The following is a 26621-nucleotide window of genomic DNA, read 5'->3' as shown; positions in this document are numbered from 1 at the left end:
ATCGCGAAAAATTTCGATTTTCATATTTCAAAGGAAATTTCAATTTTGATTAGGTCCATCATGACGCTTACACGTACGTATGTCGCATAACTTCACCATAAAATGCTGAAATTTTATATTTGGAACTTATGAGTAGTTTTAGCACAACGTGTGTCCGTACGTATGTATTCATGTATATCGCATAACTCAAAAACGGTAAAGCGTAAAATGTTGAAAGTTTCTGTATGCAATTGCTATAACATCTAGTTGTGCACCTCCCTTTTTATTGTAATCGTCAGTTCCAAATGGGCATTTTGAAATGGAAGAGCCTATTTCATTTTCAAACAAAATAGGTTTAAATGAAGTTTAGCAAAAAATGTGTTTAATTTATTTGGTGTACAAGGAAGTCATGAGATGTCAGCATCAGATTTTTTAAGATGTTTCAAAATAAATAAATATATGTTTTGAATATCAAATGATCTCAAATATATGAGCTTTATTTGTTTGTAAATATTTTACAGGAAAGGTAAGAAGTAAACTAAATAGCATATCTTGAAGAGAAACACATTATATACACTTTTTTTAAAGCGAAATTTAAAGAATAACTGATTAAATTTTCTTTAAATACCTTTTGTAAAATATTATATATGAAACCAGATATTGTTTTCAGAAAGACAATTCGTAGAGTGATTAGGTTTTTTTGATGATAAGGACGTGAAAAATGAGCAATGCCCTCGTTGGGATTCGAACCTGGACCTCTTGAATACGTGACGAGAGTGCTACTACCATTACACCACGAAAGATGCAATGGGAAGTTAAAAAATACCTTATATACTCCGCTTTTTAAAGACCGACTGGAGATTAGGAGACCCAACTGCCAAATCCTGGTGGTGAAGAATCATCATCCTTCCCCCCTTTTTTTTAGTTCGGACGACACTGTAGAACATTAGGTTGTTTGTGGAGGAGACACATAAAAAATGAACAAAGCCCTAGCCGGGACTCGAACCTTGGACCTCTCGAATATACGCCGAATGCACTACATTACATCACGAAGGCATGCAGAAAGGAGGGAGAAAATACCTTATAACTTTAAGGAGGAAAGTATTGTTTTAAAATGAATATCACACAATAATTTCGGTCTTAAATTGTCTTTCTGAAAAATACTTTTTGTAATATTCATTCTATAGTTCATCTAAAGCAATATTTCTATACATAAATTTGATATTCTCTAAGTTACTTTATCTAAATGTATTTATAAGCATTCAGTTAAAACACAATATAACAACTGCACAAGATCTACGTAAAGATCCATTTCTATCGTCTATTTCCATATATTCTATTATCCTTTTCTGTCTATTCTATGATCAGCCAAAATAGAGTTATAATTATCCTCTTGAATATTTGAATGGGTAAAATATGTCAATATGGCATATGTGAACAAGTAAAATTATCTCATTACTGTAAGGGATGTTGAATGTGAAACTTCCTTTAAAAAGGCGGCAAAACATATGACAATTTTAGGTTTAGTTTAGTTTATTTGATTATGGCAAAGTAAGAAAGTGTTATCTTACTAATGAAACTATTACTTCGTGGAGAACTTCGCAAGGGAAATTGGCTGGTATTGAACCACAGAAGGAAAATCATCGAAGCGTCCATGCAGTCAACCTGTTTGGCAGAACTTGAGTCCGGGTCGAGCTACCAGTGTTCAACGATATTACCACCCGACCATTGGCTAGTCCATATCTATTGAGGAAAATGTAACTTTGCGTGCTATGTTAAATTTTTAAATCTATGTGACATGCAAATTATTTAGCCGATGCAACGCAATAGCAAATTCTTTAATGACTCGATTCTTGTAGTTTTTTACGATATTGGGTTTTCTGATGGCCGACTCGATAAGACCACAAAATCAGGTCCTTCGATACGGATTCAAATCATGGCAAACAGCCTGGCTACATAGGAACTTTTTAGGATTTCTCTGTGTGAAATACAATTATGAGCCAAGTTTCCTTTCAGAATCTTCTACGAAAGCATTCCACTTCTTAGTCAGATGATTCAAGAATGTTTCATCGTTTTCAATTAAAACAAACAAGCTTTTTAGGAAGTACGACGTAAAGTATACATTAATCATTTATTTTTTCCAAAATATTCTTATTAAAAATCTATTTAACAATGATTATATTGTTTATATATCCTAGTAAATTATGAATATTTTTTTATATATTTCTTATCTCTGTTTCTGTGTATTATAAAAATTGAAGCATTCAGAATTTAGCACAAAAATAAAATCTTTCCGTAGTAACAAATATAACGTTTGCAGTCAAAATTATGTAAGAAAAATACAATATTTTTTTACAGCTACTGTATGTTTTGGCTTATGTGACTAACGTAAAGCATTCTAGGGCTATCTGCCTAAAAGTAGGGATGCCTTCGTTGGAGGACTTTTTAAGAATTCAGGATTAGTATTCCATTATTTCAATGCCAAGACGCCTCCTGAAATCTTTGTTATAAATATTAAAATTTTAAAGCCTTAAATCATAGTAAATACAGTTTCTGAAACTCATTATATTCTTTATATAGCATCTAGATATAATACGAAATTTTTTTGGATTGAAAAGGTGACGATCGGTTTCGAATCAACAAGTTAAAAAATAATCGAACATAATATCCATTTGGAAATACAATCCATATAATTTTAGAAGTTAAGATGTCCAACAAATCATATAATGCTGTTGTGCTGGTACATTTATAAAGACTTACCCTTTTTTGCCTTGCGTCCCCTGGTGGTGCAAGTAGTAGCAGGTCCAATTAGTAAACTGAAAGATCTATGATTCGAATTTCAGTCTTTAAGAGAGGAGAATATATGGAATTAACAGCACGTCCAGTAAATAAGTTTGAAGATTCATGATTGTGTTCAAGGCCTCATCAATATGCCGAACAGTTAAGACCTCTGAATCTGAATACTGGTAGTCGGCCTGGTTTGAGTTCGATCTCAGGCGAACGGGCTAACTGCATGGTTGTTTTTCATGGTTTTCCTCATCTGTAATACGCTAGCTTTCTTCAGAATATCGTCCACGAAGGCATCCCTCCTCTTAGGTTAGATAGTCTTCATAGCTTTCCTGTATTTAAAAAACCGAACCGGCTATGACTGTGAGCCTGCCGAGTGCGTTTTTAAGTTTACCTATTTCATGGCTTTAAGCACCTAATGGATTCTGTATATTATTATTATCAATAAATTCCTCTCAGGCAGTTATCCAAAAATGTATTAACAGCATAGATCTTTTGAAGATATGTTTCTTTCTGAGAAAAGTACTCAGTAAAAAGACGAATTTTGAATTTGAAATTTTTATCATATTCGGTTAGTAAATTAATTGATATAATGTTATTAATGTTACTACTTAGTTATCTATGCTTTTATTGGAAACCCTTTAAGGACATATTATAAAGGAAAAATTATTTTTGTTCCTTTTTAAGTTCCTCTATGCATTATAATATTAACAAATAAAGCAATATTAGCGTTATTGCTGCCTTACAAGTACTTATAGAATAAAATAAGCACTGTAACACAGCAACAACGATTAAATGCCTTCTTACATAACAACCCCAATTAAAACTACTAACTAAAAACAGCAAATGAATTTTCCAAAATGTAGACTATTCTAGTATGTTGTAAAGTAAGCTTTAAAATATTTTGGAAGAGCTAGTCAGAAGTTATGTGAAAGGAAGTGACTCCAGTTTTCATTTTTACAAACTTTCGTATAATGTATCAATTTATTTTAAGCCATTTTAAACAGTAATTACAACTTAATATTGTTTCAAATTAAAAATAATGAATGGAAGCATTCACAATGCTCGAACACAGCATATTTAAAACAGTACAAGGCTTTGCTAGGAACATTTGTTAGGAGGAAGCAACTGATTGAAAGCATGTGTTCAAATTATCACATCTGCCATTTATGTTGTGAGAAAAGGTACGTCTTTTGTATGCGTATGTTTAAAAACCTTTTTTTATGTTCCGTAAGTAAAGCAGTCCTCCAGGGGTGTAATTACTCTTAGGCGACAAATCTGAACTGCTGCAGTTCTTCAAAACCACAAACTGAATGTACCTACGATGACTTTACAGAACGATTAAAGCCATCCGTTATTGTGAATCATTTTAAGCTTTCCTTTAGAAATACAGAAGGTTACATGTACAGGTTTTTTGCACATCTACAGCTATTCTTTTTTAATCCTTGTCATTTAACATAAATGTAAAATCAATCAATATCTAGTCATTCCTTCATGTAACATATCAAAAAAAAAATTTCTCTTAAGTCAAATGTTCATGGTTGAAGTTGCTATGTGTATTTCTTTAATTTAAGCTATGGAAGTTAAAAACACGGCGATCATCTGCATATGTGAAAACAAAGTTATGGTAAAATACTTGAGATTAAATTTAAAAAGTCGTGTTTTGTCTAAAATAATGATGTCTTGCAAAATTTTTTCCATAATATGTGACGATTTTCTCTAGAAGGACAAGCTTTTTTTACTGCTTAGACCTATCAATATTGGGCATAAGGCTCAGATTTTATGATCAGTTCTCGCTGACTAAATAATGTAGTACTTTGATAAAGAAATTAAAATGAGATTAGCTTTTATTATTTTGGTAATTCTAAATATTTTTTAATTGGACTAATCCAAGTTTTATTTAAAATCGTCTAATGAGTCGAAAAGGTTCTTCAGATCGCTGACGAAGTTATCGGAAAGGAAACTGTATTTGATATTTTAATCAAGTTAAAATATCATTGCAGTTGTGTAGACAACATTCAGTCTAAGACTGATACTATTTTAGAAGAAATTTATATGCATTTTAAATAATAAATAATACAGATCATTCTTCTTTATTATCTTTATTATGTGTCTTTTGCCAACAACAACTTCACCATTCGCCAACAATATATATCCAAAACAATAAAATAAACTAAACAAACATAAAAAAAAACTTTCCTGCTTTTCTTCTTATTAGTATTTAGTTTTTATTATTTAATTACTGCTATTTTTTTTTAAATTCAAATTTGTAACTCCTAGAAAAGTTGCAGGTTACATTTCGGAAACTCAGATGTTACGCTGTATAGTATTTTAATAATTTATGTAATATATATTACGTGAAGCATGAGCACACAAAAAATCAAACTTATTAAAATTTTTTCTCATAAAAATCACATTCATATCAATGTACATTAAAAGCATTGGACGATTTAAAATGCATTAGAACAAAACTTCTCTAAACCAGTATAAGCGACGAGTATTGTTCCAAAAAGAATAATTAAGTCGCTATTATTATATTTATTATTAAATTAGTTTGTGTTTTATAAACCCCTATCAAGAATACGCTTATTATAACTTATTAAAATAGACTATTGATTTTCTAATTTTTATATGACTTATTGCTTAAATAATGTTGTTCTTTATATGCAGTTGCATATAATTCAGGTTATCTGAATGCAGTATTATTCGGTTCGTGCGAATTAATTGAAAGTTTTTAACTTGCCGGTTTTATGCATCTACATAATCATAAGTAAATTTATTTAAATAATGCAAATATTTTGAAATGCTATTTTTTAATTGAATTGGCAAGCATTTTGCATATTTCTGAGCATTTAGTTTGAAATCTAAAGGATATTTTATGAAAATGTTATCTGCTTAAACATAGTATTGGGAAATTGTTACATGCTGCTTATTTATTTAGTGAAGAATGTTCACGACAGTTTGTCGTATGTCTAAACACTTTCTTGGCATTAAAACATAGAGGTCTAAAACGAAGAAGAGCAACCCTCTTAAACTCCTACTGAGAGTTGTCATTTAGAGATCTCCAGGGTTCCAGAAATAAGGGGGGGGGCGGGAGACATCTGCACGGCCGCTTTAAGGCGGTCATAACGCTTTTGAGGTCGTCACCACTGACCACCTAGAACCGTCAGTAACGCTTTTGAACACTTTTCCAGTGACCGCCTAGAAGCGTCAGTAATGCTTTCGAGGTAGGCCATCTTGACTGCCTAAACCCGGTCATAACGCTCAGAGGGTTAAGATATTGTGCTGTGAAACCTCTGGTGCCTTAAACATGGTAACATCAGAAAAACAGCTTATTTAAACTAATTTTTTTGTATGAATGGTGCCCCATAAAGATTTGAATTAATTTCTCCTTTTTTAAGATCCTTTAAGGTTTAATTACTGGGTCTTTAATCAGGTGTTAATCCTGTGGTATTGCAGAAGTTTCCGTTTTTAATTAAACAACCTAAAATAAAAATTGATTATCATGTACCACCTTGAATAGGCACCCTTTCTGATCAGGTGTCTTTATGCAGGGTACAGCCTGAACACACACAAGGTGGCTCTCAGTTCACCTTTGCACAGAAGTTGGCTTGCAGTAATTATTGGTAGCTACAAGAGAACTTATAAAGAACTGAAACATTATGGAGAGCAGTAACCTAAGCTGTCATCAAAGTTTTTTTTCATTCTGTGCTAGCCATATAGCTGTGCTGTTATTGTTGCCCAGTATAGTTAGGTGTAAAACTGATACCTACCTTTCTGAGTATCAAAACTATTTGAAATTTTATAACTAACTAAGAACTATTGTAGGATATTTGTAAATATAGTTTTATTATCTTTCATTCTTCATTGCAATGCATTGTGATTGCAGCAGTTTATTTAATATTTAAAATTTTTAAGTCTTTAAAGAATTTCATGGGTACAAGTTACAGTTATTAATCTTTTTTCAGTAATTCTGGCATTTATTTGAATAAAATAATAGGTCATGTATTTATTGCCCTTTTGTTACAGACTGTTATGACTGAGATGCTGCTGCTAGGATGTGTAATAGAAACCAGAACAGATTGTTTTTTGATGTCTCTACCTGGCTGTTTGGTAGGTTTTGTACCAATAACAAATATTTCAACAAAATTTAGTGAGAGAATTACAAAGTATGCTTCTGGAGAAGGTCTTGAAGAGGTGAGTGAAAATAATTAATTTTTTTGTATTAATGACTGAATAGGAAATCAGTCACCAAATATATACCGGGGCACCAAGCACCAAATGTGGTAGCCTGTATGTATAACATATGAACATTTAATGTGCATAATGCCAAATTTGCACAGTTTTTTTAATAGATTGCTGTTTACATGCTTGATCATTATTGCATTATTATGCATTACTATCATTACAGGTTATTTTTCCCCCATGAAGCTTAATCTGTCTTCCGGTTGCCACCATCTTGTTGCATTTTGTGCCAGTGTTTATGTGTATAACATCATGAACATTTAATGTGCATAATGCCAAATTTGCATAATTATTATTATTATTATTTTCTAAATAGATTGCTGTTTACATGCTTGATTATTTATGCATTACTGTCATTACAGGTTATTTTTTTTTCCATGAAGCTTTATCTATCATTCCGGTTGCCGCCATCTAGTTGTATTTTATGCCAGTGTTTATGTCTATGCATAATTAGCCCAGGGGTTAGCTGTGGGGAGCTCTTTCAGTCCTATATGTCCTTAATGCACATATTGATATGTAATATATGATTTATGATATATATGTGCATTATTATGAATCCAAGGTAGTTCAAATATTTGATTTTTCATTTTGTTTCCTCTGCATTGAGTATACTTTTTCTCCATTTAATAGTAATAAAGAATATGAACAATGGGTGTTTCACAGTAGTTTGCATTGAAGTGATGATATTTGTAACTAAATAAATTTTTTGTTTGATGTCTTTTCCATCTGAATATTATACACAGTTTCATACTTTTCTTGATGAATGATGATGGCTTTAGGCAGCTCTTCGTAGGGGAACTTGAATTTTGGACACCCTACATGCATTGAAGTCTATGAGATATCCAAAAATTTAGCTATGGCATAGGTAAATTAAAACTTAAATTGGTAGACGAAAATTCATTATCTCCTAGTTGGTATCGTATGATTAAAATTTAAGACATTAACCATTTATGGTGTGTAATAATTTAAAAATTTTGTAATTTATCAGTTCTGTTAAAAGTAATTTATTTTTATGTTAATATTGCAAGCAGTGAATAATCATTTTGGTAAACATAATTCACAATAAAAATTCAAGTTATGTGTGGGATCGTTCATAAATTAGCCTCTAAATCTTGCATAATTAGTAAATGAAAATTCTGAATGCTATTTGTTAAACGAAAAAATATAATTAAAATTTCCATAAAAAATGTCAAGTAATATGCTTGTTTTAATGTGATTCTATTGCACTATAAATGAAGTATCATTTTAGGAAAAGGTTTCTGAGGTCAGTTGATGCAAGCAAAGCATATCAAAGCTGACAAGCTTTGATATGCAGACTCATGAAAAGTTTTGATGAATAAAATTTTTTCAAGAAAATCCTATTCATGGAATCTTGTAGAATCTATGGTCTAGAAAACATCAACAGATTTCAAATTTTGGCATATAGCCAATTTGTAACCTTACTTGCATAAACTTGAAAGGAAAAATAGTGAAATTTTCTATTATTCTTAGATTGTAATTGTAAAGTAATGAAACTACATGTGAATTATTACTAATATATAATTAATATATGAAAACTTACAATTGTATAAAAATGCTTTCATCAAATGAAATGTGAACAAATTTTAAATTAAATAATATTAACAAATCACAAAATGTTGCCATATGACAGTGAAGGGAAAAACTATCAATTTCATACTATCTTAATTTATTTTTTAGTCAGTCCCTCAGAAAATGTGATAAGGAGGGTTTTGTGAGACCAGAGAAAAATTCCAGACTTTGGAATTGAATATCTAGGCCAATATTTGTCACACAGAAGTCCAACTTTTTGTATTTCATTTATTAGAATGAGTATAAATTTCTGAATATAACTGTAAGGACTCTAGGGGAATGTTGAAAAAGATTAGACTTTTGCAATTTTTTCAAAGTAGATTTTTTTTTAAATCTAAAGGTACCGTAGTATGAATATTTGCATGATTTAAAACATTTTTATTATTTGAAATACAAATCTACAACTACTGTGAAAATAAAGGCTGCATGGACCTTTATGGGCATACTGTATAGAGATAATTCAAAAGTATTTTATAAAACATTACAGGAATTTTGCTATTACCTCACTAAAAAATATATGCTAGCAAAAATTAAATTAAGAGGACAAATATGTTCTTTGTTAAATCTGAAATTAAGAGGAAATTTGATATGCTTTTTATGTGCTAGCTAACCATTATGTTTTTTTCCATAAACATATTTAATACAAACAATAATCATTCCAATTATGTTAACAATATCTGATATGAAGTGATGTACATTTATCAGAATTTTATTGGAATTCTTAGATATATGGAAGAATTTTATATACACTCTTTTGCAAAAAAATCGAAGCACCAAGAAGGACTTTTGCTATCGTGACAAAATTTGGTATGCAAAAACATCTTGATCGAACATGCAAATGATCAAAGTTTCAATGAACTTCAGGAATTGTGATCATAGCGTGCATTTCTAGTGTGCAATTCACAAAGTATAAAACCAGTAACAAAGAGAGAAAAATTATCTTTTTTTGTTGCTGCCAAATGTAATTCTGTAAAGAAGCAACTGAAGATGCCATTATGATGATATTGAAGACCTTACAGACAACTAAACATTGTAGGGTTACTTGAAGCTGTTTCACCAATCAAGCATGTCTGGGACATAGTAGGCTGCTAGATTTGGTCACTACAAAGTATCGCAGATCTGGAGCGACAACTGATGAATGCTTGGCAGAATGTGTCGCAGGATGACATTAGGAACCTCTATCACTCCTTGCTTCAACGAATTCAAGCATGCATTCCCACCAAGGGCAATTCGACCAACTACTAATTTGCACACTCAATGGGTGATTGCAAGCAGTGAACAGGTACTATGATCTTGATGTTTTAATAATTTTATTATCTGTGTATGAGCTATACACATATTCAATTTCATCAAAAACAACCATTTCCTTCATGGTGCTTCGATTTTTTTTTTTTTTTTTTTTGCAAAAGAGTGTATCTCTGAAAATTCTGTTTCATTATTTTTTTTTTTCAAATTCCAAAATCATAGTTTCACTCCCTTCTGAAGTTATTATAAGGGCAATTTCATTTATATTCCAGCTCTTCAATAACTGAAAGTCTTTTGCTACACTTTGCATTGCTACCTATTTGTATTAGATAGAAAATTAATGGCTGTTAATATATTTTCTAAAAAGAATATGAAAATTTCAAATTGCAGCTTAGGAATTGTTATTGTGTTATAAAGTCTCACTTTCTTTAGTAGCATAAACTAGTCAGTTCTAGAAAGTCTACAGAGGAATAATCCTCTTGTCTTAAACCATAGACAGGCAAAGTCAGAAGAATGGTGTAAATAGCCCTTTTATTTTAACACAAAAAAATAACAGTGACCCATCTTGAGTTTACACAAGCCAACACTTCTTGCTTAACATTACATATTTAAATACTTAATGTTGAACTAATTCAAATGTGATAGATCAGCCTAAGAGCTCACAAGGTAATTTAAAAGTACAGGAAAAGCCCTGGTGTGTAGAAAACCGGTGAGACAAGCAAATGGCTAGAAGCGCTCAGTGCCACAGAATCAAATTGCTAATAGTCAAGGTACAGCATGGCCTGGAATAAGCAGAACACGCTCTAAAAATAACTTGCATAACATTCATTTAAATAGCACTTTTTTCTCCCTTAATCTGAATAAACACTATCTCATTTAAATTCTGGCATGAAAAGCGTGGGTGAAAAAAGGGTGATATGAAAATACTAAAAATTAACTATTAGTTAAAAATAAATAGATTAAACTGTACATATTTCCATGCCAGAAGTACATGAAAAAGACGTCCTTAATGAGCTCATTAAGAACTTAAATTCTATTTAAACTACCTACCTTACCATAGCTGACCTCGCTGCCCAACCGATATAATGGTTAGTGTCGCTGACTGCCATGCCGAAGGCCCTGGGTTTGAATCCCGGAGAAGGCTTAGATGTTCGGAAATGTATAGTGTCAGTGTGGCATAGCGGCACTCTAAATATGCGAGTAGAAAGTCCTCTCCTTTGTCTTGGTGGAAGGTGAGAGGGGGTTGGGAGACCCCCAGACCCATCTCCCGGGGGTACTCTCCATCAAAATTGGGGGCGGAACTGACCTAAATCGCACTATCACCTGAAATATGCTCAAGGCTGTTGCCAATGGCAGGTATATTCTAGAGCTTGCCATGAGGATTTTCGTGGGGGTTGGGCCTACTATGTCAGGCAAGTGACCATAAGAAACAACAACAGAGCTCACCTCTTACAATAAGATTAGATTTTGAATGTAATTTAATGTAAAAGAAAAATATGTTTTACGATCTTCATTCTCTGTCAGATGTACAATTTTTCAACAGCTCGTATCTTTCCAGAAAATCTGGAAGGAAAAGTACTTTTAGGAAAATGTTCTACCAAAATGATACAGTGCAAAGTCCGAGATCCGGACATTCAATATCCAGAATGATCTAAAGTCCAAACCTTAAAGCCACCAACAAATTTTTTTTTTTTTTTTTTTTATATTTTAGGCATGCACATTTGATTTTGTTTCCTGTAAGAAAACATGGAGAATCCTGATTCTTAATTTCACTTCAGCAGTAAATTAAACACCTCATTGTTAAAGAAACAGTCATTTTAGCATAAATTTATGTGATCAATAATTTGGCTCCGGAGCTGCATATCTACTTGGCATACATCTCAATTATATAAGCCAACCTGGTGAATCATTATTTATTATATTTTGCTTTCAGCCCCGTATGTTTATCAACACCTGACAACTTGAACAATGACTCATGCAGCAATGCCTAAACAATTTTTTTTTATATTAGTAATTGAATAGCAAAGAGTATGGAAACCTTTTATGTTGACATTACGCTTGGTGATGATTACATATTTGAGTTAAATGCGATAATTGTTCACAAGGAAAAATTTAACAAAAGTATCTTTCCATGTGCTAAAAATAGATTTTGTTAATGATACTCATAGGCCAAAAGATTAGATTTACTCCTTTTTGAATTAGGAATAACTGTGTTTTTATTCACATACACCCAGAACCTGAGCCAGAACTTATATGGCCATACCAGGCGTCAGAATTTAGGGAAGACAAAATTCAGAGAAGCACTGAGTAACAAAATTAAAGGTCGATGAAATTTTTGGAATTTAGGGAAATCACTGGGACCCAAAATTGAGGGACAGGAAAAATTTAGAACTTAGGGAGGCACCTGTTAGAAGAATTTAGGATTTGCAGAGATTGCATTAAGCGGCAAAATTTCTAGCTCCTGCTCTCAGTAAGCTTGAGTATATGTAGAAAATTATTTATTCAGGACTCAGAAAAGCATGTGCAAGAATTAGACATAAGTATAATAATAAGTAAGAATAACTAAATTAATACAATTCAGCTTGTCGCAGTGCGTGATAAAAGGAAGGCAAAATTTAACGGAACATTTCATTGGCATGCTACATAGCCAATCATGTATAGCGGATGCTGTTAAATTCGGCTAAAATTATACTTTACTATTCCTTAACTTTCTGATTTGGTCCAGCTTATTATTTTTTGTAGGCTGTTATAATTACAGCAATTTTATGAAAACTAAAGTTTGAACTTTCGGTTATGTCGAAAAGAGTTTCTAATTCTGGAGCTGCAACAGGATCTACAAAGTGAAAGCATGTTTTGATGTCCATTAAACAAAAAGTGGAATTGCTTCAAAAAATGGATATAGGTATATCCGTCCAAAATTATGCAAGGAGTATGGCATCGGAAAGTCAAGTGTATATGGTGTAACAAAAAAAAAAAAGAACTTTATGAATTTTTGTGGGTTCTGACACCCCACTCGCAATTAATAACAGAAAAATTATTTGCTTTGCTAAATGTGACGATCATGACACAGGGATGATTGAATGGTTAGACAGAGACGCAGCGAGAGCGTGCATTTGACGGGCTCAAGCCAGAATATTTCATAAAGAAATGAACTTAAAAACTGAGTGCACATATTCGATAGACTGGTTAACCAAATTTTTAAATTGTTGTGGTATAAATGAAACAAAAATTTCAGTTGAAAATGTTTGAGCTGATGCTAAAGCTGCTGAACTTGTTGCAAATGAATACATTGATTTCATTGTTGGGAACGTTGTCTCGAGGATAAATTTTGAACATTGATGAAACTGGCCTTTCTGGCAATATGTACCACAAAATACCCTGGCAACCTCTACAGAAAAGACTTCAACTGGTGTCAAAGATTGCAAAGCTAGACTAATAAGCTAGACTATCAGACTTTAGCAGGCACAAATGCTGTAGGAAAGCACAAGTGTAAACTTTTCTTAATCAGAAAAAATGCGCAACCTCGAGCATTTAAAAGAGTAAAGATTTTCCCGTTATATATCATGCAAATAAAAGAGCACGGATGACACAAGCATTAATGTATGATTGGTTTGAAAATCATTTCATACCAGAGATGTGGCAAAATTTGAATTTGACTGATGATGCAAAAATTGTCCTGATTGTAGGTAACTGTTCAGCGCATATTTCATGTAAAGTTTTAACGAAAGATAATGTATCCGTGTAATTCTTTCCTCCAAGTCCTTTAGTCAGCCTATGGCTATCGAAATATTGTGCACACTGAAGTGCAAATATGAAGTTGCATTTCTAAAATGCATGTTAAATTTCTTGAATATTGGCAAGACGTTTCAAGAATTTTTGAAATATTTTAGTGTAAATTCTGCCGTGTGGAGCATTGCAAGATTGTGAGAGGATGTGCCTCCAGATACTTAAAAAGTGCTTGGCTTAATTTATGACCAGCTATGATATTTCATTGTGAGGATAATGAAGATGATGGCCGTGAATTTGAAGGCTTTCGGATATTGCACCACAGGAAAAATTTTCTATTTGATGAATTTTTGTAAAGAAATATGGAGAAGTGGTAATAAATAAAGATGATATAACAAAATTTTTCATTGCGATCACAATGTTCCAATCATCAATCAATTAACGGATGGTGAAACGTGTAGTATGATTCTAGATCCAGAAAATACCTCTACCGATAGTGAAGAAAGTGACAGAGAGTTTATTGAAAGCAAAAAAATTTTGATTGACAAGTTGGAATTCTTAACACACAGAACTTGAACAGTGGAACTTTGTAACTGAACAAGAGATTATGTCTGTCTATAGAATTAAAGAGAAAGTATTAGCACAAAAAAACGAAGTAAACAATTCGCATTCAAAGAAATGTTTAATAAAGTAAACAATCAAATATTGACCCTTTTTTTGTAAATTTTGATACCCATTATATCATAACTGCTTCATTATTTCATAAATCATGATTTCATATTTTTAATTTTATAATTTCTACATTCCATTTTACTATCTAGTGAAATAATGACATATGATCTAATATCCGGTAAAATCCCAAATCCGGAATCGCCGAAGTCTCAACGAGTCTGGATCCTCCGACTTTGTATTGTATATAATTTTCACAAAATCTTTTGTTAAATTTCCTCTGCATTTTCGTGCCACACATTTATTCCACAATTAAATCTCTTTCCCTATTGATCTTCAGAAAAACTGGAGTGTAGTAGTGAAAACAGTGTCTTTTGTAAGTGTCTTTACAGACACTACCAACTAACCAACAATCTGCATGTTAATATTACTTGACACTTGAGACCTCAAAGACATCCTATTTTCAGAACTGCACCTAATGTGCTAACAAGAGTGTGATTAAACTTGAGTGTTGGCTGAAGAGCCTAACTTAACTCATGAACACAGCTAATTTTACTAACCTTAATTTTTCTCAATTTGATAGCTTGCACATCACATTTCATTCATACAATATAATTAAATTCTTATAACCAGGCAAGTCTTATTAAACAAAACATATATCAGTTAATACTTTGTACAACAAAACACAATATACAACCAAATGCATTGTATAAACCTTTTACTAAAGAATTAAGCTTGCACTTTAAATTGAGGTACACGAGTTGCTTTGAAATTCTTAACATTTGCACTCCTGGTTTCTGAAAGTATTCTCTCAGACTAAAATTGCATTCTTATTTCTCGACTACATTAAATTAAACAGATAGGTACAATTTAGCTTTCAAGCTGTTTTGCTCCTGAAATGAACTAGAATAACCAGACTTGGTAAAACTTAATTGAATTTAGCAACTATGGACATCTGAATATAAAATAAAACTGAACTTTACTAAGATGAAAATTAAACTTCACTTATCTTTTGGATCTGTATTATTTCTCCAGATGTTTCTTGAGGAATTCATTCCAGCTGGGATAAACCTCTATCTGGCAGACCTACAGTCATTTGCAACGTTGGTTTTGCAATTTTTTGTTGAACTTCCTCTTACTTGCTGTCCCATTTTTCTTCGGAGTGGGCGGCTATTGGCTAGGTCAGTCACTTATTTCTTTGTCAAACTCTTTGCTGATCTTTCCTTCCTTCAATCACACAGTCGAAAAAGCTGGATTTTCCTTCATGTCTCTGCAGCTTGTTTGGCTGAACGTTTGTTCCTTAGCCATCTTGACATCGGATTCCTCTTTATATTTTGAGTGTGAGACTTGAACTTCTTTTTGCCGTTCTTCATTCTTTGTATGTCCTTTGGTGTTTCCCGCTGCCTCCTTCAATCTCTGCGCGTTGGCCCCTTTGGCTTCCTTGCTTGCATTTGGTTTCTGGCTTTCTTTGCATGTTCCACTATATGCTTGTCATTGCCTTTCTTTCCGAAGATGGCATTTTCATCCATGTTTGCATGCTGCTGCTGCTCCTCGTGTCATTCACATTCTCACTTTGATTTTCCAATGCTTCTATCTTTTCTTTTTCTTCTGGCTACAAGGCGAATGGTCATCTGGCCAGAATTCATAAAGATATGTGTTGTAAGAAAATCTTTTCTGGTGAAGCCTGTGGAAACCAGACCTCCAGGTAGACCCACCAATGAGATGGATTGATTGCATTGAAAATGACATACTAAAGGTAACATACTGGAAAAAAGATGCCAAAAGCAGAGATGCCTGTAGAAGATCTGTCAAGAAGGCCAGAGCCTATCCTGGGCTGTCAAGCCAATGAAGAAGACCACATAGAAAACCAAGGTTGGCACATTCTGTGATAAAAAGAACATTTTTTATAGACCCATATGTATGCCAAATGGGGTTCTCAGGATTGGAGCAGGCTATTTGTTCAAAATTTTATTATTTTTCATGCTCAAAATAAATTTGCTTATTTTTAAAAACATTTCACTCTGTTGCTTCCAAGAAATATTTTTCATATTTTTGACATGTTTTTGCCAAAAGGTTGTGTAGAACGACACTTCAAACCAACACTTCCAAAGACACTGCATCTTTAATGATTTGGAGCACATACTTGTTTACGGTACTGGACACACTGAAATAGTGAAAGGGAGTGTAAATTCACAAAAGTGCAAGATCTTGATAAAACATCTCTTTCCACAACTTAATGTACGATTTTATCAAGGTGAAATTTTTTAAAAGATAATGGTTCATACCATACATATTGCTCTGAGTCATAACACTGTGTTATTAGGAATAAGGTCTTATGAAATGTATAATAATTTGATCAAGGCTGTGTATTAGAGCTAAATTTATCTTTACAAGTTGGACTAGAGCCCATCTGTATCATAAAAAAATCAGTAAAATTCTTTTTAAACTTTTTACTGTAGGCTAAAAATACACTTGCTATTCAGCAAGTGAAGAAATTTTTTACTTGTCAGACTTTGTTTCACTAGAGATTGTAAAGTATAAAAGAAGTAAAACATTTAACTTTCCCTCAAAGAAAACTCAAAACATTCTTTTGTCAGTAAAAATAGCAGAATTTCATATGGCTGTAGCCCAGATAATTGGAGCTCTACTGTAATAATAATAGTAATAGCATATATTAAAAATAATGAAACAAATACAGCTATAGGAAAGAGATAAAGCACACTTACCTCAGAATATGTGAAAAATTATAAAAATCCACTATTACAGTCAGAAACTTAAGAATCGTTGAATATTGCTATCTATAGATAGTGCAATTGCTGCTATCTTTTAACCATTAACATTACCATTATCAAAATTGCAGGTCTGGCATCAGCCTGCATGGCTATAACCAGCATCTTGGAAATGTTGCCAAAGGCTCATTAATATGAAACATTAATGCACAAAGTCCTAGCTGAAAGACGAAAATCCTGAATACGGTCATTGAAAATTAAAATAAAAAACCACTGCTGGTTATGGAGACGTAGTAAAAAAGAAATACTGTTGACGCAGGAACAATTGTAAAAAATTAGTTTTGTCATATGCAAGAGGGCCCTCAGGCTAGCCTTACATCTCACAATGTCTCGTAAGTTATTTTTAGGAAGGTCAAGTGTTGCAGAGACCTCGTGCATTTTGTATCCTTATGGCAAGCTTAGGGTAAAATGTCGTATTTCAGAAACTGAGTAATAATGTTCTGAAAATGTTGATATATATATATATATATATATATTATTACAAATATATTAAGGTTTATTATTTACAATTTATATATTGATATTATTATTAACTGTGTTATAGTGAGAGTGTCTATTTAAGATTAATATTATTGTAACTCGAATTCTGGATGCGAGTTCTTCAAACAAATTAAGCAATTATTTAAGATATTTTTTCACTATCTGAAATGTCTTGTGGTCGAGGCGCCCGGCTTCAAGCCTTTTCAGATGGGGAAAATATTTGTAATAATAAAATTCCATAGTCAAGAATACACTTAAAATTCTAACTGTATGTTTTTTTCTTTTTTAATGGTGACGTTCTCTTATTTGAAAGTATGTGGAATTAAATCCACAGCCCCGTAGTCAAGTTGTTTTTCCAGCCTTTTCTACACGTACAGTTATAGAATGTTCTGGAAATATTTAAAGCGAACTGGATTGGCTGACGAGGTTGACGTCATTTCTTGGAAGCTCCGCCTTTCCAGAGACTATAAAAGGACTCTCAAAAGAATATCGGGGGCTTTTTCTTTAATGCAACGATGCAGTAAACTTCATACAAAAGTTATTAGTAATTCTTTTTATTTACTCCGGATATCTGATTTTGTAACTGCTATTTCTCCTGAATAATAATAAATGGATCCTGTTTTTTAAACTTATCGTCTGATAATTTAAGCTACGACTACATCTATATTTCTTCAACGATCTATTTATTCTGGACAAAAGCTGATACATCACACACACACACACACACACACACATATATATATAAATTTTGTAACCTAATTGTTGATATGAATAAAACAGGCTAACTTTTGTTTAAGAAAATTAAATTATTTCCTAGATCTTTAAATCAAGAATAGGCATAATTATTTCTTTTCAGGTATATATAAAAATTTCTCCCACATGCTAAAATTCATTAAAAATGTTAGTCTTGTATGTGATCTTGTATTATTAAGAGTATTTGTTTTTGTATTAAAGTAATTTAAAATTAGATAAAATAGCAGGATTCTTTTTCCAATTTTGTGAAGTTTTTTAAAGGGGAAAATTATTTTAAACTGACAAATGATTTAAATGTAATTAAGGTATATTAAAATGCTGTTTGGAGGGCGAAAAACCTTTTTTTTTTTTTTTTTTTTTTTTGGATACTTTCCTTTTTCATGTTTGTGGGAAAATTTAAAATGCCAGAAAATCACTAGATATTTTGAATTTATAATTTTTAGTTTCATTCTTTTTAGAATTTGCCTAATATTCATAAAAGTGATGAAGGATGGAGAGGGCTTTTTTTTTCTTTCCCCCCAGTATATTTGGATTCATGAAATTTTTGAAAAAATATCATGTAGTAAATGTGATAAAGCATCAACAATAATTTTTGTAAAAATAATATGCAAAAAATGCTATACCCTTCTTTTTCATGGCATATTGCTGGGGATAGCAGATTTAGCTAGTGAATTCCACAGAAAAAAAAAATTCACATGCAGATTTTTCATCACATTTCTGTTACTTTGGAAATACCCTCGTAGCAGTTATTTGTACTGTTTTTGAACTCTAAAAGTATTCATGCGTAATTTCTATTACATTATACCTCTAACATTTTTCATAAATTTATTTGTGATTAATAGTAGAAGTTAAAAATATTTCATTTTAAGTATGTTGCTACGATTATTATATTTCAGTCTTAATATTCAGTTTGTTCATCAAAAAAGTTTTATTATCTTTTAAATAAATTACACTGAATGATATTTATGTATTTGAAATGAATTGTACAAAAATAATTATTTTTTCTTCTTCCAGCTGTCTTTGGATTCGGTAATCAAGTTAGGTATGTGTATGCCGTGTAAAGTTTTGGAAATAATACAAAGAAATTCTGGTCGGAAACCTAAAATTACATTGTCAATAAAACCTGAAGATATTCATAGTCATTTGAAACTTCAGTCTCTGTATCTTAAAATGGTAAATTCTTTTTTTTCTCCTCCTTCATGTTTTTTAAATGCTATATTTCTGGATATTTAAAATTAGCAAGCAGTTTAATCTGTTTGAAAATTAACAAGCAGTTCAAAATCTTTATTGGTAGCTGGTTCTTCTGAATGCACATTTGTATATTAAGAAAATGTGTGTATATATTAATTTTTAAGAATAACTATTTCATGTAAAGATAAAATATAGGATTATTTCTGTGAAACTTTGCTCCTAATTGTTTGTGTTTCTAATTTGTTTAATGAGTAGTTTTTATTCATGTCAAAAATTAATTCGTTTCATTTCAGGAGTCCATTTTCAGTTAGGGTGTTATCTCTAAATGTTTCTTTGGGAATTTATCGTAATATTTATGAAATTTATTGTAGCAAAATTATTAAGAGTATTTGTTTTTGTATTAATATATAGTTAATGGTACAAATATGTAAATTGTACAAAATTGCTGCTCAAGTCAAAATGTAATCTGTAAGGCTCTCATATTAATATTATAATAATATTACACAACTGACATTAGCACTTTAACATAGTCATTTCTGTCTCACATGTTTGTCCAAGGAACAAGACAAAAATTGCTGGATGTAAAGTCCCACTTACATCTAGAGTTCTTTAGTATTCCATTCACTTGTGTGAAAAGGAGGCTGTTTATAACACATTCAGAAGTAAACTGTCTTCATTTCTCGTCTGCAGAATTAAGACTGAAGAATTTCTAAACCGGAGTGTTGATAATGTGTGCAATTTCTTTAAATGTTGAACTATTTTTTTCCCCCTAAAAATCCCTCTATCACTTTTAATTGGAGAACCACTATATATAGTGTGAAATGTTACCAATTGTATGGTTCAAATAATGTAGCAACTAGTTCATTGTTCTAAAGGATTATTCATTTAGGCACTTATAAATATGGTTGTATGGTATTTTTTCTTACCTTTGCACCCTGCTATTTAGAAAAAGTACCAAAAATAGTAGTAGTGGAAAAAAAAAAGTGTGCTGTATAGCATGTTAAAATAAATTTCAAAATGACCCTACCTCGGGGTATTTACTGGTTGCAATTACCGTAATTTCGCACGTATAGTCCGCAGACACGATTTTATATAAAAAAAATTTCAAAAATCGTCGTATAGTCCGCGGACTATACATCCGAAATTAAGTTTTTTTAATACGGCAATATTCCCATGCTTTTTAAACACATCCTTTTGTTTGCGCCAATTTCTCACCACTTTCTCGTCCACTTCAAAATAACGGGGTAAAATCCTAGTATACGGTGCAGCCTTGGCGCGACTTTGAAAATTATCGCCAACACCAAAAATGATCCAAAAAACCAGGAACGTAGCTAAAGGGGGGCATCTGTCCCCGGGCGCAGAATCCAAGGGGCGCCAAAGTGTTATGGCATTTTAGAATTAAATGTTTTCCATCCTTGTCAAGCAGTAGGGGGCGTGAAATCTTCAGTTGTCCCTGGGCGCTGAAAACCCTAGCTACGACTCTGCAAAGAACGTCTATATATATACTATACACACATAATATATGTATATACACAAATAGTATATGTATATACACACATAGTATATATACTATATACATGGTATATACTATGTTTAACTATATATTTTCTTTGAATGACCCGTTAACTACTCATTGTATATGTCCCGTTTTCATTGCTCATCATAAAGTCGCCAAAAGTAGTCAAATCCCGTGTGCACCAGATACTAGGATTAAACCAATAACGGCCCGCTTCTCTATTTCCATCTTTTTCAGCTTTCTCAACTACCTTGAGTTTAACTCAGCAGTAAAACTCCGGTGATGTTTCATCAACATTATCGAAGATGAAAGACAAAATACTGTGCAACGTGCTATCCTCGTGATAAGTGGTAATGAAATGTGACCTTCGACCCCACTCACTCGGTGTTGCCAAACCACGCTATAAGTAAATGAATTGTGCTTTTTTTCGTGCTCCAGGTACTTGCTACTATGGCTCCTAAAAACCGAGCTGACGCATCAACTACTTTTACCCCTCCCGGCAGTTGCGCTAAAGCAATGCGAAGGATACTGGGATACAAGACTGGTTGCGCTAAGTGAGTGCTCATACAAGACTTTCTTTGGCTCATATCCCGGCATCGCTTGATGCGCCAGCCTGGATTTTAGGACCTCTACTTGCTACTACTCATTCGTTCTGCACTATGCTCTATGAATACTATCGATACGATACATATGAATGTTTTCTTGGAATCTCGTGCTTTTTTTATATTTGATCATCAGCAGTTCATGACAGCATGTTTTTTAAATTTCAACGATTTTAACCGTGAACAACCAGCGTATTATCCGCATTGGTGGATAGTCTGCAGCTTCAAAAATTCGCATTTTAAACACAGATAGTCCGCAGACTATACGCGCGAAATTACTGTACTTAGGTAATCATTTTGGTCAGCAACCAAATCAGCGTTATTCAAGACTCATAAATAATAGTCGTATTAGAAAGGTGTTTGTTGTTCTCTCGTGTAGATATTTTTTTTTTTTTTTTTGAGGTTAAAAAAAAAAAAATCCAATTTCCGCTGAATTCCTGTTGCAAGCTTTGAGAAATTTTTATCCTGATAAATGTATAGCAGCAAACATAGTGGCTTGAATTGAGTTTATTAGTTGATATGGTTAACATTTAAGTAGAAGTAAAACAAGAGCAAAAAATTTATTTTAGCATGATACGAGGGTCATAAAATATTTCATAGAAACTGTCCATCTTAAGAATATTAAGAATAAATTAAATTCCGACCAGAGGCGTTTATGTACTGCCTATTGATTGGAAGAAAGGGCATTTATTACAAAGAGGTGAGGGATGCAATTAAAGTAAAAATTTTTTAATATAATTCATGTATGTATTTGATTACTGTAAAAAGTATACCATACTTCTTTGGTGTTAAGAGGGATATTTTTCCTTTGTAAATATTTTTTAAAAGAAAATTTGATTAATCTTTGGATAATGGTAACTTGGCGATTTTTTAGCGAAAATCTGGCGACCAACCCTGCTACAGCAACCTGCTAGTTTTTGTTTGGAAGCCATTTTGTTTTCACGAAGTAAAGGCTTTTTTTTTTAACTCAACATTTTTTTTCAACAATCTGCTAGCCGAATTACGCTTATGCTAGAACTTTTATGGAACAAAAGTGCTTAATCATGACGAAGATTAGGTATGAAATTGGGAGAAAGTGCAGAATCGCAAACTGCTTGCCGCGTTTTTAAGAATTGCACATACACGGTATCCATGTACACGTCGACCTATTTTCACTTAAAAAACATCCCAGAATTGCACAAAAATGGCATTGTGCACACTCTTGACTTTATCCATGTACACTGCTAAAGTCCTAGCTAGTAACCTTTGTCGCCTTACTAAAATGTTGCCAAACTACCTGTTACCATATTCCAAAGATTAGCCGAAAATTTATCTGAGAATTGCAGCTTTTCTTTTCCCTCTGAATTTTTCTGCCTTTTGCACATGCACACAGAGGTTTGGTTTTATGTGTACGTTCATTCAGATCATACATTGCAAATGCTGTGCACAGTTTGAATGCTGTGCACAGCTTGAGAGATTATGCACAATTTGATCATATATTTCAAATGCTGTGTACAGTTCTGTTGGTTACTTTAAAAAAAGAAGAATAGCTCATAAGAATAAGGCAGTGAATGTAATATACAGTACTAAAATAAAATGCAGATCAGCAGCTCAGTAGTTTTATAGTTTTATATAGTGGGATGTTAGTATATGTCATTAATCCATTCCAGATTTGGATGTAAACCAAAAGAACTTTTCTAAGAGAAATAAAGAAAAACAATTAATCTATTCTTATAAAAAAATCCAATTGTTTTAATTATAATGCTGTTTAATACTAAAATAAAAAATACATGGGGTGAATTATATACTACTATATACTATGTACATACCAAGGGTGGCTAAACTTCATGAAGATAGGAGCAGCTTGATGGATTGCATGAAAATTTGGGAGCTGCTGCTGAATTTTCAAGAGCCGCTAATCCATACTGATATCGTTTAAAAAAAAATGAGTCAGGTTTTAAATAGATAGAAACTCTTGAAGTAAATTATCTAGAATTTCACATTTTTCATGCAATTAACATGAATGCATATAAATATAAACAAAAAACTTACAGCTCCTCTGTATTCAGAAAAATATGTGCCAACAAAATAAAAGTTGGAAACTTTTGTACTAGGCATTTAAAGATTCTTCTTTTAGGAAGAATAAAATAAGTGATACATGAGAGTGCTTATTGCAAAGAAACTGCTACTGGAGAAAGAAAAATTATTTAAAAATAAGCTATTAACTTCTTAAGCATAAAAATTAATAATTTTGTTTTTGCATATAGTTAACATAAAGATCAACATATTAAGATCAAATCTAATTTTAAATAACTGAATTCATTCATTAGATGCAAACTGGATTATAAGTCACACCTTGTTTTTTCTAAGTTTAGGGCATTCGAATCTATAGATCTCGGGAATCTTCAGAAAGGTTTTTAATTCCAATCTTCAAAACTTAAAGCTTTTTTGATTATTCAAATCATTTGAATCATAAGCTTAGAAATCATTAAGCATTTTAACTCAGAACCTTAGAATGACTGGTTTTCCTGATGTCTAGTATAGAAGAATTAATTAAAAAATGAACATGACTGCAATATCAGTGGTATCACTCATGGCAACTCGGAATGCTATACTTTTGCAATATGGCATCCGTCAAAATCTGCCAGGAATTTTAAGCAATAAGTAAGTACACTGCACATCATTGAAAATTCTTGATATTATCTCTCGAATCATACCATTAATTCTAAACATAGATACCTATTACTAATAAATCTAGCAACTCATGCCATGTTGCAACAGTCACATATTCGAACAATCTACAGTCAAAGTCCAGCCATTAATTTTGAGCTGTTTTTCAGGGTAAATCAAGACTAATGGTACAGTAATCAATGAATTTATTCCACAAATACAGATATGAGTGTGAATGTAATTTGAACTCTTCGAATTTCTGTGGACATTTATACATGTTTGATGTGAACGCCCTTTGTAGCATGTCAGACGTCTACACGGTAGTTTAGTTCTTGAGATCTTGCCATGCTGGTGTACAGGCTGATCCCATTCTAACTCTTAACAGGCTGGACTTGTAAAAGCAGTCAAATTACTTAGTCTTATCTTAAATTTCGAAATAAAATAATCAATTCAGAAGAAAGTTTAAACTAAATCTTATTTATTGTTTTAACCATCAGCCTTGTTACACAACTTGTGTACAGAAAATAAAGCTGAAATGGAGTTTCAAAGAGAGTCTGTAAGCATATGGGGGTACTGTGACATTAGAAAATAAAAAGATCAAACTTCAAAACTGAAACTTCACAGTTTAAACTCCAACAGAATTTCACATTACATTGTGTAAAATTTGTAGTGATCAGGCACTGAATTGTACAGTTTTCCACTGGATTGCAAAGCCTTCATTAAAGACATGTCAGGTGTGTATAACGATTGAAGATTAGGAAGGCCAAAAATATCAACAGATTAAAGAAGTATGATGATGGCACCAGAGCCTGAGCAAACTTTACAGCTGCACTGAGCAACAGAAAGAACAGTAGAAAAGTTTTTGAAGTAATGGGTGATAAAAAGCCAAAAACCAGCTTTTATTTAATGCTGTATTTGTGTTGAGCTAGACAAAGTTTTTCAAGCAACACACCAGAAAACATCATAAGCTAAAGCGATTTCACCAGCATCAGTATGCTGCATTTTGAACAAAACCTTGCAGAAGAAGGGTGTTTGTGCCAGTTGATCTCTTGATGCAACATTATTATCGAAACAAATAATTGCTGATAATGTAGAAATTTATGTTAATCAACCAGTTATTTGGATCTGAACCTTTTTTAACATCTTTCTGTAGTCCTTATGAGAATGTGATTTAGTTGTTGAGTATTTAAGAGGAGAGTTTGAATTTTTTATATCTTCTGGCAGCCTCGCCGTGCAGTTATATATTATCACAAGCTCTGCCAGATTTGTGTTCCTGCTTTAACCATTTTGCTAGTTGACGTTTAAATATGTGCCATTAAATATTTGAGCCAGCTTAAGTAGTCTATTTTGTGTATAGACACAGAATACACTACCTAAATTGAATATAACTTCATTGTATGTTATTTTAATCATCCACAAGTAGTGAAGGTTAATTTGTTGCACAAGTACTGCTTTCTGTTAAGTTTAAGAGTTTAGTAAAAAGGTTATTTTAATCTTTCTAGGACTGACATCTGAATTCAGGCCGCAGCAGTAATTCGCTTCTCAGTCTAGTAGGGTCTGAAGGACATTGAGTTGAACTTCTGTACAAGCGGTATTCTGTAATAAATGTGAGAGATTTTTATCTCCAATAATGGCAACTAAAAAATCACAAATTAAAACTTGGACTATAATTGAAATTGCTGTCAGTTCAGTGGAAAAGTACATTTTTCCCCATGACCCCCAAAATTTCATGGTGGTCAAACACTTGTGAAATAAATGATGATGTCTGCCTATGCTGAAAAACTGTAGTATAATTTGTGAATATTGCGACAGAATTGCATAAAATAAACTTGACTTGCTTAGGAAAGAGGAATAAATTTTGGAAGACACCTGTACGTGGGGAAAGTTGTGCTACGTATCCTAACCAAGTACAAGCAGGGAGTTTTACCTCACCAACCAAATCCTCAGCTTTCAAATTATTCATCAAGCTGAAACAGACCCTGTGTGGGAACAATTTTCCTCTTTGAAAGATTAGTTACCCAAACCATTCAAAGACTGAATAAGAGTAGTACCATACAAAGAAGATCATATTTTTCAAGAGATTGGATCACATTGTTGTGAAGCTAAAGGAGTTACACAAGAATGTAAGCAGGAACAGTCTGAAAGAAAATTAGCTTAAGAGAAAAGTATTAGACAGCATTATTTTTTTAATTGTGTCACTGTATGTGTTATATTTTAAATCGCAATTATATTTTGAAAATTAAACTATTTGTTGCAAGCAAATTGCATTTAAGAGGCCACAAGTAGCTCGTGAGCTGCAGTTAAGCTGTCGAAGAGCTGTAGTTTAGCCATGCCTGATATATATATTAATAAGTGAAGCATTGCACTTTATAATACATAATTTTTTCCATACATAATTTT

The 26621-nt window shown here is 32.4% G+C and overlaps 1 protein-coding gene across 4 annotated transcripts in view; it reads left to right on the top strand.

Moving 5' to 3' along the window:
* The window catches only part of LOC118194921 (protein RRP5 homolog), a 203761-nt gene that overhangs the window by 39690 nt on the left and 137450 nt on the right, over positions 1 to 26621 (top strand). For all 4 annotated transcript variants that reach the window (XM_035366136.2, XM_035366135.2, XM_085808577.1 and 1 more), the window contains 2 exons: positions 6796 to 6963; positions 19278 to 19436. In XM_035366136.2, coding sequence (XP_035222027.1) covers positions 6796 to 6963; positions 19278 to 19436 — 327 coding nt within the window. The remainder of the gene's footprint in view (positions 1 to 6795; positions 6964 to 19277; positions 19437 to 26621) is intronic.

The sequence above is a fragment of the Stegodyphus dumicola genome, chromosome X1, assembly GCF_044657685.1.
Source record: "Stegodyphus dumicola isolate Sdum_Otavi_A_Nest chromosome X1, ASM4465768v1".
NCBI classification, from domain to species: Eukaryota; Metazoa; Arthropoda; class Arachnida; order Araneae; family Eresidae; genus Stegodyphus; species Stegodyphus dumicola.
This window is presented reverse-complemented; position numbering and strand designations above follow the sequence as displayed.